At 36.5% G+C, this 13,978-nt stretch overlaps 1 protein-coding gene across 1 annotated transcript in view; it reads left to right on the top strand.

Moving 5' to 3' along the window:
• The window catches only part of LOC137032405 (uncharacterized), a 40,139-nt gene extending 26,731 nt beyond the window's left edge, over positions 1-13,408 (top strand). Inside the window, exons 5-9 of the mRNA XM_067404161.1 lie at positions 10,119-10,312; positions 10,643-11,032; positions 11,110-11,231; positions 11,302-11,405; positions 11,660-13,408. Coding sequence (XP_067260262.1) covers positions 10,119-10,312; positions 10,643-11,032; positions 11,110-11,231; positions 11,302-11,405; positions 11,660-11,801 — 952 coding nt within the window. The 3' untranslated portion in view covers positions 11,802-13,408. The remainder of the gene's footprint in view (positions 1-10,118; positions 10,313-10,642; positions 11,033-11,109; positions 11,232-11,301; positions 11,406-11,659) is intronic.
• The last annotated feature ends 570 nt before the right edge of the window (positions 13,409-13,978 follow it).

The raw sequence follows: 13,978 nt of genomic DNA, 5'->3' as shown, positions 1-13,978 counted from the left end.
TTCAAAATACAAAAAAGTTTATTGTGCTTTTCCAAATACACCATAGCAGATTAATAGCATAAAATACTGTACATAATAAACTACATGCCAACATGAACATAATATTTTGTACACAGATCAAACTAATGTTCAGAAATAGTTCTACAAATTCATTTTTCTATATTAATATTATTTAAAAAGCAATATAGTAAAAGTTGTGCAGTTGTGCTTTCAAGTTATTATTTTTTTAAAGATTGAAAACAATTAGATTTATCAAACTAAACATTATTTGTTTCATAAATAATCCATGGACAGCTTTAATTCTAAACAAGGTGATATAAAGATAAAAAATGACGTAATCAAACTACAGCGAGAGCAAACTGGCGACTCCTTTTGAATCGCTCTCGCGGTTCTCGAATCTCAATCTCGTTCTCGAGTAGAACCGATTTGAGAACCGGTGAGCTGATGATACTGCACATGCGTGATTCAGCGTGTGATCTGAAGCTACCGAACAGTAACATCACGGCACCGGCTAACTAGGACAACTGATGCTATGAGAGGACTCGAATGAGGGGCCAATCTGGCGAAACGTAAGTTTATTTAATCATAATCCCAGCTAACCAAAATACGTGACTGTTACGTAACTGCAACGTAATTTGGTGACCAAACTTTCGTCTTGGCGACGTAACTAGTTACGTCGTGGCAACCGGAAAAGTGAAAGGTGCCTATACGTCGCCACAACGTAACTTTGTGACGTTGCCAGTTAGTAACTGCGACGTCGTGGCAACGTTGTGTATCAATAGTTGTGTGTTGGTCATCAGTTGGTAATTCTTATTTTTATTTATTTTTCTATGGGCGGACATGCAGTAGTTTAACCTAATTTATGTCCTCATTTGCCCAAACTAATGTAAAGGCTATTCCAACAGCTGTGAACGATGAATGCAGACTCGAAATTAATTCAATTCATTTATTTTGAAAAACACACAGAACATGAATAAAACTCCAAATAAAAATAATGAAATACACTCAAACTATAAATAAAAACATATAGCCTACAGCGAAACATAAAATAAAAGCATTCAAGACGTTTTGCTCTCAGTATCATTAAAAACATATGCTATGCTAATGTAACATTTTGCATAACATATATTTCAGACGATCAAGGAAATCACAAAGGTAAAAATATTAACAAAAGTACTTAAAGTAGACTGTGGGTAATGTTACTTAACCAATCTGACGCAGTTGTTGAACTTTATTGCTATAAAACTGACTAGAAACACGGAGAAACGTCGACGCTGTCCTCTCCAGCAGCTTGAATGTTTTCCCGGTTGCCATGGCAACTCTAACGGCCACCTGCACTAACGTAAACATAACAATAAAAAAAGGTTTTGCGTCTTTCCAAAGTTAACTTTATACATTTTTATAAAAGCCATTTATTCGTTGTCACCTCGGAAAAATAAATTCTTCTCTCAGAAAAATTAACTTTACACTCTTATCAACATACTGTGGGCACGCGCGCACTACATTTGTGGAGGCGCGCGCTGTATGTCACGTCACTATATATAAAAAACAGTCATCCATACTCTGATTTGGTGAAAAGAAACCTTTTTTTTCTTAAGGGGACATTTCAGTCTTGTGTCTGACATTTAATTACACGTTTTATATTGCAAATTCTGGTAATAATAACATATAAAGAATGTGTAAATGATGGTAATGAAATTACGAGCACATGACGTTGCTGCTACGTTGCCAGTAAGTCATGGAATGACCATTATATTACGAATAGAGGACGTATCTGGAACGTCCTTGGTAATCTTGTAACGTTTGGAGAACGTACTGACGACGTTGTGATATGGTAATTTGATGGTAATATTATTACGGGCATACAACGTTGTAGTTACGTTACTAGTAAGTCATGGAATTACCAATATATTACGAATAGAGGACGTATCTGGAACGTTCTTGGTAATCTTATAACGTTAGGAGAACGTACTGACGACGTTGTGAGATGGTAATCTGAAGGTAATGAAATTACTGGCATGCGACGTCGTAGTTACGTTGTCAGTTAGTAAGTCATGACATTACCAAAAAGTACGAATACATTACGTAACTGTTACGTCGTGTGTTAGCTGGGATGTAGGGGGTTTCATGGTTTCTGCGCTGATGAAGACTAATTTATTCACTTTATAACTGTAAAACTTTGTTTACACATCACTGCCTGTATATGTGTTTGGATGCTTTAGATGCAAAACTAAATTGTAAGAAACGCTTCAGATTATAATGTTTTAGTTGACTGATGTTATTATTACTAACTTTATATATTTGAATCACTTGTTTATTGAATCAAACTGTCCGAAAGAACCGGTTCGCGGAAAAGAACCGAACTTCCCATCACTATTGATTACAGCAGCACTGTGAATTAGAGTTGTGACGTTCGCGAACGAACCGATTCTTTTGAACGGCTCATAAACATGAACGATGGGAGCCGAGTCGCGGCTGGAAGGGAGCCGTTCTTTCTGTCTATGTGTGTTTCACACAGATGCACACAAATGAGCTCCTCCGCGAGACAGAACAGTTATAGGGGGAGGGGCGCACCCAGCGCAGGCCAACCCTTTATAGCGTGATGATATTAGTTATTAGTTGTGCACGCATCCTTCACGTGAGTACTCCAGTGGAAAAAAACCCTGCGTTCCTCTGTCATTGGGTAGGAGCGGAGCCATGACGTGTGCACGCTGCCGTCACATGCTTACTCCAGTTAAAAAAAAAAAAAAAAAAAAAACACGTGCGATTGCCTCTCTGTCTCAAGCCGCCTTTCCACTGCACACGACATTCGCATCCGATTGTCGCATTTCGCCCCCTAGCGGCAGTCGCACGGAACTTAGAAATTGGTAGTGAAGCAACCGTTACCCTCGGCTTATTCCAACCCAAGCAACCACCATGGTAAACTGAACGATTTTAATGAATGTAACGTTAATGCATGTATGAATATATCCATACAAAGCAAATGACCCTCAATACATTTGAAATAAAAACATACTAGTAGATTTTATAGAGCTTCAACGTAAAAATTTATTTAATAATCATAAAATATCTTTTTTTGTTTTACATAATTATTGATAACCACCATTTAAAAGAAATAGTGTTTATATAATAACGTTAAAGTGTTAAAATATTGGTAATTCTAACTTCGTGCTCATCGTTTTGACTAGAGTACATCATATCCGGTCGGCCGGTCGCATACGGTCTAGCCGCAGAAGTTCAAATATTTCAACGCATCTGAAGCTCAAATCGGATCCGAAATTTCCGCATTCGCATATGATCGGAACTCCACGCAGCCCCCGTACTACTCTCCATTGGAAACGAATGACTTCCGGTCCAACGGCTGTCGTTTGTCGTGTGCAGTGGAAAGGCGGCTTCAGTGCCAACGTCAGTAATAGCGGGTCGTTCGGACTTCGAAAGGATGAAGACACACACGTCTTGTGTGATAACAATGTTCTTGTGTGGAAGTGTTTGTAGTAAAAGCTGTTTTGCACAGAAATTCATTGCAGCCGGCTTTGTTTTTGATGTTTATTTGTGAGTAGGTATTGTATGAATAACATAAGTCAACGTAGCTTTACACACACACACACACACACACACACACACACACACACACACACACACACACACACACACACACTTTGTACTAAAGGTAAATCCAAAATAGTGATGTCACTGTCTAAGCAGAGGGATTTGTGCAACCCTATGGAATATAGTCCACACATGACAAATGAGGTAATAATCAATATTTCAGAATAATTCAAACTCAGATATTGGTGTGTGATATCCGAGTTTTAATTATTTGACTACATTCACCTCATCATTCCTCCCAGTGATTATTTCCAGGATAAACTTAGATGCCCCCAAGCTGGCTTCTTAAAACTGACTAAATATTTAAAAAGAGCCAAAAGAGCCGTTCTTTTGAACGGCTCTTTGAGAGCTATAAATCCCATCACTACTGTGATTCTACAGCAGAAGATCAGCTTTTACAATATAACCCAGTCATTTCTCAAAAATTGTTCTGATAAAAAAAGCTTTTTCTTTTAGGCACACACAGACATCAAGAATCAGCCTGTGAATCTCAACAGTGGTGACAAGCAACATATTCTGATCAACAGATCAACTCTGAACATTAAAAAACAAGCTACTGAAAGTCACATAAACAGAACAAAATAAAATATGAGAATAAAGGAAATTACTAAGACAATTCAGCTCATAATTTATTCATGCAGCAATGCATGATGGGAGCCATTGATGAATTTTGATTGGTGGCTCCCAGAATGCACTGCAACATGCTTTATTATTCTCACCACTGTTGAGATTCACAGACTGATTCTTGATATTTGTGTGTGCCTAAAAGAAAAGATTTTTTTTTTTATTAATTAAATCAGAACACCTTTTGAGAGATCCTTTGGATTATATTGAAAAAAGCTGATTCTCTCTGTAGAATAGTGATGGGAAGTTTGAATCATTTTACTGACTCTGACTTTTGAGTCTTGTTCAACAAAATGAACGAATCTTTTTTCGAGTCAATTCGTTCATTTCGTTCATTTTAGCAAAATGTAATTAAAATGTTATGTGTTACTTCCCCAACACATCTACTACTTATGCAAACGTTGATCCCACTACAAACAATACAAAACTACAATGCTATAAGATTCAGAAATGATTAATTCATTCTTTACCTGGGTCTTCAGTTTATGACAAGCTGATTAAGCTCATCTCACCTCTTGTCTGACAAGTCTTCGGGTTTAAGTCATTCCTTAATGACGTGACAGGCAGTCCCATGCTAAACCAATGCAGTCTGAGCCGGTAAGAGAATTGATTAGTTCATCTCATGAGTCTTTCGGGTTTTTGAGTCGTTCCTTAAACACGTGACAGACCCATACACTATTTCTGACATTTCTGTCACTGTTTTTGTTACTGTTTCTTGAGGATCTGTGGTGTGTTATTATAAATAAATAAAGCCCTGTTATAAATAAAGTATTGATTAATTTATCTTTTTGACTGTCTATCTGTAAATAAACACTAGGCTATATAATAATATAATAATCCAAGCCTACAATACAAAGTATTTATAGCCTAGTTTGTTCATTTTTACTCCAATTTTGAGTTTGCTGTTATAATAATTGCTTTTCCTAGGCAGACTTGACATATTGGTCTAATATATGTATAAGAAGATTGCTCAAAAAGGACATAATGACATAAATTAAAAGCAAATAACATTTTGAATTTGAATTATTAATGTTAGTTTAAAACATCAAGGTTATGATAACTTCAGCTTTAACAGTTGTAACACAAACTCAAACAAAACTGGAGAGTTAACGTTATTTACTAATAAATATAATGTGCTTGGGTCACACAGCATAGCGTATGGGTCTGTCACGTGATTAAGGAACGACTCAAAACCCGAAAGACTCATGAAATGAACTAATCAATTGAATCATCAGGTGAACTACTACTAGCAGTACAGAACCTGTAGAATATTGCACGAATCACCCCCCGAGACGACTCGTTCTTCCCGAGTCACATTAAAGATTCGTTCAAAATGAACAAATTGTTCAAGAACGACACATCACTACTGTAGAATCACAGTGCTGCTGTAATCAATAATGCAAATCTAACTCAGAGATTGGCTTCTAAATGAGTTCAGTGATTCAAATCAAATAATGATTACGTGAAAACACAACCAACACCACCTGATCATCTTTTCTCTTTTTTTGGTCTGGCTGTTATAATTAAAATTACAACAGCCCAAACAAAATCTAATATCAAAAAGTCAAGGGTCAAGAGCACAACTAAAGCAAACACTCATCTCCACGATGGTGGCTTAAAAATTGTGATTTTCTCCTTTGGTGATTCTGCTTGTTATCATCAGATCACCTTCCTGACACATTTACTGTTAAAATCATCACACAATGAATGTGTCAAAATTAATACAATGAGTGTTGTCCCTAAACTCACACACTGATGTGTAAGAATTTTAAGGATTAGTTCACTTTCAAATAAAAATTTCCTGATAATTTACTCACCCCCATGTCATCCAAGATGTCCATGTCTTTCTTTCTTCATTTGAAAAGAAATGAAGGTTTTTGATGAGAACATTCCACAATTATTCTCCTTATAGTGGACTTCAGTGGCCTCCAAATGGTTGAAAGTCAAAATTGCAGTTTCAGTGCAGCTTCAAATGGCTTTAAATGATACCAGATGAGGAATAAGGGTCTTATCTAGCGAAACGATTGGTCATTTTCGGGGAAAAAAAATGTAACTGTATATGCCTTATATAAACAAATGATCGCCTTCCAATTGGTTCTGCCAAATCTGCACTTTCGTATTCTTCAAAAAGCTTTAAAAACTATTTTAAAGTGTAAGACAAATAACACACTGTTTGAGTTAAAAGTAACACAAAATGTGTTGTCCTTAACTAGACACACAGGTGTGTAAGGATTTAAACACAGGTTGTGTTGTTTTTAAAACTTGTGTGTTAAGTCATCCACCGATGAAGAAAGAGGCGTGAACTTGCTGAACGGCTTGCGGAGTGACGTAGCAGCAATGTGATTGGAAGATAGTTAACAGTGTTGTTTCTCTCTCTCTCTCTCTCTCTCTCACACACATTAGTGTGTTAACCAGAGGTGGAAAGTCCAGGGGTCAGAAAGTAAAAGTCCTGCCATATTTTTATTCTACCCACTGAAGCATTAATGAGATAATTAAGTGATAAATTGAGTGATGATTGACCATTATTGAAGACACCTGATGATAACAAGCAGAATCACCAAAGGAGAAAATCACAATTTTTAAGACACCATCACAGAGGTCAGGGTTTGCTTTAGTTGGGCTCTTGACCCTTCACTCTTTAATATTAGAATTTGTGTGGTTGCTGTAATTGAGTTATAACAGCCAGACAAGCAAAGAGGAAAGATGGTCAGGTGTTGTTGGTTATGTTTTCACATAATCATTGGATCTGAATCACTGAACTCATTTAGAGCTCAATCTCTGAGTTAGATTTACATTATTGATTACAGCAGAACTGTGATTCTACAGCAGAAGATCAGCTTTATCAATATAATCTGAAGGATTTCTTAAAAGTTGTTCTGATCAAAAAAAAAAAATCCTTCTTTTAGGCACACATAGACATCAAGTATCAGCCTGTGAATCTCAACAACGGTGACAAGAAACATATTCTGATCAACAGATCAACTCTGAACATTAGAAAACAAACTTCTGAAAAGTCACAGAAAAACAGAAAAAATAAAATATGAGAATAAAGGAAATTACTAAGACAATTCAGCTCATAATTTATTCATGCAGCAATGCATGATGGGAGCCATGGATGAATTTTGATTGGTGGCTCCCAGAATGCACTGCAACATGCTTTATTATCCTCACCACTGTTGAGATTCACAGGCTGATTCTTGATGTCTGTGTGTGGCTAAATAAGCCTTTTATTTTTTCTTTAGAACAAATTTTGATAAACCTTTGAATTATTTTGAAAAAAAACTGGATCTTGTGCTGTAGAATCACAGTTCTGCTGTAATCAATAATGTAAATCTAACTCAGAGATTGGGCTCTAAATGAGTTCAGTGATTCAGATCAAATAATGATTATGTAAAAACATAACCAACAACACCTGGTCATCTTTTAACTTTGCTTGTCTGTTTGGTTTTAATGCAGTTACAACAGCTCAAACAAACTCTAATATTAAAAATTCAAGGATCAAGAGCTCAACTAAAACAAACCCTGACCTCGATGATGGAAACTTAAAAACTGTGATTTTCTCCTTTGGTGATTCTGCTTGTTATCATCAGGTGTCTTCAATAATGGTCAATCATCACTCAATTAATCACTTAATTATCTCATTAATGCTTCAGTGGGTGGAATAAAAATATGGCAGGACTTTTTCTTTCTGACCTCTGGACTTTACACCTCTGGTGTTAACCCTTAAATGCATGACTGTTTCGCCAATCATTCTTACATATTCGGGTCTTTATCGACCCGGATCTATATCTAACACAGAAGAATCTCTACCTGTCGCGATAATATAAAAGTCCTCTGATATTAGAGTAACAATTACAGAAGAATAAAATAAAGCATATTTTGTTACCTTTTGGAGCTTGAAAGGGCTCAGTTTGAGCAGATGTTTTATGTCATCATCACTGTCCTTGTCAGAGCTCATTTCCCAGTACATTCAGCAAATAATGGGCTAGTTTTATGTTTGAGGTCGCAAATATGAGCCCATTCATGATCTCAAAAGTATTCTCAAAACTATATAATTTTTAACATCTTCAAAATCAATATTTCGATCGATAACAGCTTCACCAGATTCATCCTGTAACCAGAGGTGGAAAGTCCAGGGGTCAGAAAGTAAAAGTCCTGCCGTATTTTTTTTTCCACCCACTGAAACAGTGTTAAAGTTAATGAGATAAATAAGTGATTAATTAAGTGATGATTGGCCATTATTGAAGACACCTGATGATAACAAGCAGAATCACCAAAGGAGAAAATCACAATTTTTAAGACACCATCGTGGAGATGAGGGTTTGCTTTAGTCGGGCTCTTGACCCTTGACTATTTAATATTAGTTCTTGTTTGGGCTGTTTTAACTGAGTTATAACAGCCAGACAAGCAAAGAGAAAAGATGGTCAGGTAACGTTGGTTATGTTTTTTTGAGTTAGATTCACATTGTTGATTACAGCAGCACTGTGATTCTACAGCACAAGATCCAGTTTTCTTCAAAATAATTCAAAGGTTTCATCAAAAGTTGTTCTTAGTTGTTCTTAAAAATTGTGATTTTCTCCTTTGGTGATTCTGCTTGTTATCATCAGGTGTCTTCAATAATGGTCAATCATCACTCAATTAATCACTTATTTATCTCATTAACTTTAACACTGCTTCAGTGGGTGAAAAAAAAATATGGCAGGACTTTTACTTTCTGACCCCTGGACTTTCCACCTCTGCCTGTAACAGTTACAGTCATATTTGATTGCGTTCATACTTGCTCTGCAGTAAATCGCTGAGCCATTTCATGTTTTTCTTATTTCTTTTTTCTGTCTAAATGAGTCGTCACTTCAGCATTGTGTTTCAGCCACCTTGTGGAATAAAGGTGAATTGCACTTATTCCGTCATCTAAGATTCAATTATTGTTGTGAAGAAAAAGTATATGTCCACTCATACACACCTCGGGTCGTTTGCAACCCTATACAATTTTTACAAAAAATAAATATAAAATTAGGCATTTTACAGAAAAGGGACTTTGTTTAAAAATATTGTTGTTGAATATTGTAGTCATCAATTCGATCAAAATCTATGTGAAAACAGCTTATATTTATCAAAAGAAAATTACATGTCTGGGTAGCATAACTATGACTGTCTAAGCCCCGTCCCTCACTTCCGGTTCTGAAACTGCTGATGCTGCTGGATATGTCTCGAAACATCAGATTCAGGGCACTTGCTGCTGTTTCCTGCATCATCAATACAAAGTTTGACCTGTTTAAGGGTGTTTGAATCCATTTGAGTGGTCACAGATTCCTCTTGTTGGATTTTGAAGCTGATAACATGTGCTTGAATGTTCAATACACAAACACCAATTCTCAGAGAATGTTCTGGGAACGTAAAATTTCTAGCGGGGTAACCTGTCACCTAGTACTGTTCCCAGAACGTTCAGAGACGGTCACAATCTGGAGTTCTTTTAAGGGTTGGGGGATGTTATTTGGTCTACCTTCAGGGAACATTCAGGACGTTATGGGAATGTTTAGGGGGCTATTACTATGGGATGTTCTGTTAACGTCCCAAATGTCCTCTTTGTACGTTCTTTTTTGACCATAATATAACTAAAATGGAACGTCACCCTAAAGTAATATAAGGAACCTTAAACAGCAGCACTTTCATTATCAAAAGAGGACGTTTTAGGAATGTCACTAATGTTCTGTAAATGTTCGGAGTCTTCGTCACCTTTAGAGAACTTTTAGGGAACATTGGTCACAAGGTCACAAGAATGTTGCCTTCTACGTGGGTAGTCAAATGAGTCTGCAAAGAGTTTGCGAATTGGTCTGCAAGTCTTTATTCTCGTTTAAGGTCATTGTGAAATGAAACTTCCTGTGAAGGTTTAACACTATTGTAAAAACACTACTCATCATTCTGAGGACCACACCTCATATTGTGAAGACATACTGTCAGACACAACTAATAATGGATTTAGAGGACATTTATCAAAATGTTGAACGCAGAGATATTGAGGACACAACTGGACCTCAAACACTGAATCACAGACAGAATGAAGGAAAAGATCAAAAGCACAGTAAGATGAAAATTACTTTAAAGTAGAAATGTAGCACAGATGGTATTGTTATTGGTGTCACTAATGTTTGAGGAAGTGTCACGTACGAGTAAAAAAAAAATTCTAAGAACAATATGTCAGTGTTTCTGCTTGTATATTTAATTTTTTTCATTTCATTTACCTTTTCAATATGTTCATCTTACTGTACTGCGAAGTTTGTCTTGTAAAGGAATATAAAAGCACAATAAGAGAAAGGTAGATTACTGAAAAAAGGTTGATTTGATACTTAATTTCTTATTATATGTAGGGTATTCATTACTGATATTTGTGTGATTTCTCTCTGTTTGTCAGGAGGAAGCAGGTGTTTGGTGTTGATGACAGTGTGTCTCGGGATCATTTGTGTTCTTCTGCTGATCTTCATCATAGTGCAGCACATCTTCATCACAGCAGAGAGAGAATCTCTGTTCAAGAGTTACAAGAACACAGTTGAAGAGTTCAATCAGACCATCAGCAGATTACAGCACAATTACACTGAACTAATGACTGAAAAAGACCAACTGAAGAACAACTTCAGCTCTCTGAGTCAGAAGAATCTGGAGCTGGAGACCAGAGTCAATGGTCTCACTGCTGAGAAAAAACAGTTACAGAGAAACATTGATTCTTTGAGCCAGAAGAAACTGGAGTTGGAGACCAGAGTCACGTCTTTGAGTCAGAAACTGGATACAAAAGCTTTTAAAGAAGGTTAGTATCCATTTTTTGTTATCCTGGTTTTATTTATCTTTCATGTACACAGCTTTAAAAAAAAGTGTTTCTGTTAGGATGTCTGTGCAGATTAGATGGCTTGTTTATCTCTAATGATAAGATGAGCTGGTCTGACAGCAGGAAGTACTGCAGGGATCGAGGAGGTGATCTGGTCATTATAAAGAGTGAAAAGAAGCAGGTGAGTTTGTGTGAGAGTCTGTTCATGAATGAGAGGAATCACACTTATTCCTGTTTTTATTCACACACAGAGACTCATATCTTCATTCATCAAGGAGAGAGTGTGGATTGGTTTGACTGACATTGAGAAGGAGGGCAAAATGAAATGGTTGGATAATTCACCACTGAGACAAGGGTAAGTGACAAAACACTTGCAGAAAATCACTGTGGATTTAGTTAGTTGTTCTTTTGTACTCTCATTATAAAAATGAGACCATCACAACCCAACAAGAAAACAGCTGGAAACATATTTTCTACAAACACAATCATGACAACAACCACAATAAATTATACTTCTATAAGTAAAATCAAAAACATCTACTTATTTTGTATTTCTGAATGAGAAAATTTGGGGTTGTGAATAATTAAAAAAATCGAATATGTATTTAGGTTTTGGATGGAAGGTGAGCCGAATGATGCTAATGGAAAGGAGGACTGTGTTGAAATGAAGTCTTCTTGTACATCTTCTGAACTGAAGAACTGGAATGATCTCCCATGCTCTGAGAAGAGAAAAGTTGTTTGTGAGAAATAGGGTTCATCTCGTCTTGTTGTGGTTTTACTTCTTTTATTTTATGGAATCATTCTTATTGTGAATGCTGAATTTCTGATAGAGCACAGCAAAATCCCCAGTGTTAAATTAACACCCTAAGGCTACGTTTACACATGGGCGGCTATTTTTATAAACGGACATTTCAACCTCTCCAGTTTCAAAAATAACATCATGCACACATGTCAGTTTTCAGAAAAGTTTTAATTTACACGTACCCGTGTATGTATGATGTCAAGAGTGTAACGAGCAGTTCAAGCCCATGTAAGCCAATCAGAATCCTGAAAAAAAATCCCGAATTCCTCTTGAAGTGATTCGAAGTTGTTGCAAAATTGCTGATTTCTGAGCACTCATTCGTCTCTGCTCCTCAACATAATGGAGCAGCTGTATTTGCAAATGCAAACACACGAGAAGAGTTTGCACCAACATAAATGCGACTGCTACTCTAAACGCTTCCATGATCACATGTAAACATATGTCGCACTTTTGACATAGGTGCGAGCTCTGGCGCATACTGTGACGATGGCTGCTTAAACACCCGTTTGTCTCAGTTTACATGCAAACGTGCAAACGAAGATTTTCAAAATCTCCACTCTGGCCGGATTTTTTAAAAAGACTCGTTTTCAGAGGCGAATTCTCCGTTTGCGTGTAAACGAAGGGAAATGTCTTCGTTTTTCAAAATAACCATGTACGTGTAAATGGGGCCAAAGTGTGCATATGACTCCATCTTGCCGGGTGTTAAAAAGTAACACTGAAGCAGTGTTAAAGTTAATGAGATAATTGATTGATGATTGAGTGATGATTGACAATTAGTGGAGACACCTGATGATAATAAGCAGAATCACTGAAGAAACAACAAGAGAAAAAGAGAGAGACACAACATCTACAACTGACTTCCAGCTATTAACCTCTTAACTGTCACGATCCCGTTGGCGGGACGCCTCTCAGTCAGCACACCCATGTAGGGCCCACATGGTTTAGCCCAGATGAAATGAACATTGTTCAGAGTGCACACTACAGGCTGTTAAATGTAACACTGAATCAGTGTTGGATTTAATGAGATAATTAAGTGATGATTGATAATTATTGAAGATAGCTGCTGTTAACAAGAAGAATGAATGAAAGAAAGAAACAACAAGAACAAAAAAAATCGAAACACTAGAACTACAACTGACTTCAGCCGCAGCCTTAGATGAAATCAACTGAAGATAAAAGAAGACATTAAATCTCTCCAGATCTCAGCAGAGGATTAAACAACTCCATATACAGAAGCTCTTATTGAGAATTAAGAGACTGTTGTTGATGTTTTATTGAATTTTTTTTTATGTTACCATCATGGTGATCAGAGTTTACTTTAGTTGAGTAGTTTGACTTGTTTTTAATAATGTCAGGGTTTCTCTGGCTGCTGTAACTGAATTAGTTATAACAAGAAAAACAAGAGAAAACTCAATCTGATGCTGTGACTGCTTCATGATAAGAATATGATCACTGCGCAGTGGCTTGATTCACTGATCTTCTGAATGAATTTAATATGAGCAATATCTTACTAACTGTGTTTTATTGTGATTCATGTAAAGATCCAGCACAGTTTTAATCAGAAAATCTGAATGATTTTAAAATAGATTGTACACTAAACACTTTGATCTACGGCAATATTTACTCACAAACATACATCAAGAATCAGCGCATGAATCTCAACAATGGTGACATGCTTAATGCTGCAATGCATTCTGGGGTCCATGGATGAGTTTTGCATGATACACCCAGAATGCATTGTGGCATGAAGCATGTCACCATTGTTGAGATTCATGCGCTGATTGTAGATGTCTGTGTGTGAGGAAGTTTTGCTGGAATTTTAAAGTGTTTAGTGTACAATGTGTTTTAAAATTCATTCAGCTTTTCTGACTAAAACCGTTTTATCATTTTATTTCTAGAAGAGTCAACACAAACTTAACATTTTATTCATATAAAGCTCAGCCATTAGTTGAGTGAAAAAAAGCCACTACATGACAGTTATGTTCTTATCATAAAGCAGTTGATCATATTTTCTCTTGTCAATTTTGCCATAACAAACAGCTATAACAGACACAGGAAAACTAACATTAAAAAAGTTAATAGTCAAACTGCCTAACTAAAGCAACGACTGACCTCGATCACGGTGA

This window comes from Chanodichthys erythropterus, chromosome 12 (assembly GCF_024489055.1).
Source record: "Chanodichthys erythropterus isolate Z2021 chromosome 12, ASM2448905v1, whole genome shotgun sequence".
NCBI classification, from domain to species: Eukaryota; Metazoa; Chordata; class Actinopteri; order Cypriniformes; family Xenocyprididae; genus Chanodichthys; species Chanodichthys erythropterus.
The sequence above is the reverse complement of the archived record's forward strand: the minus strand, read 5'-3'. Positions and strand labels throughout refer to the sequence as shown.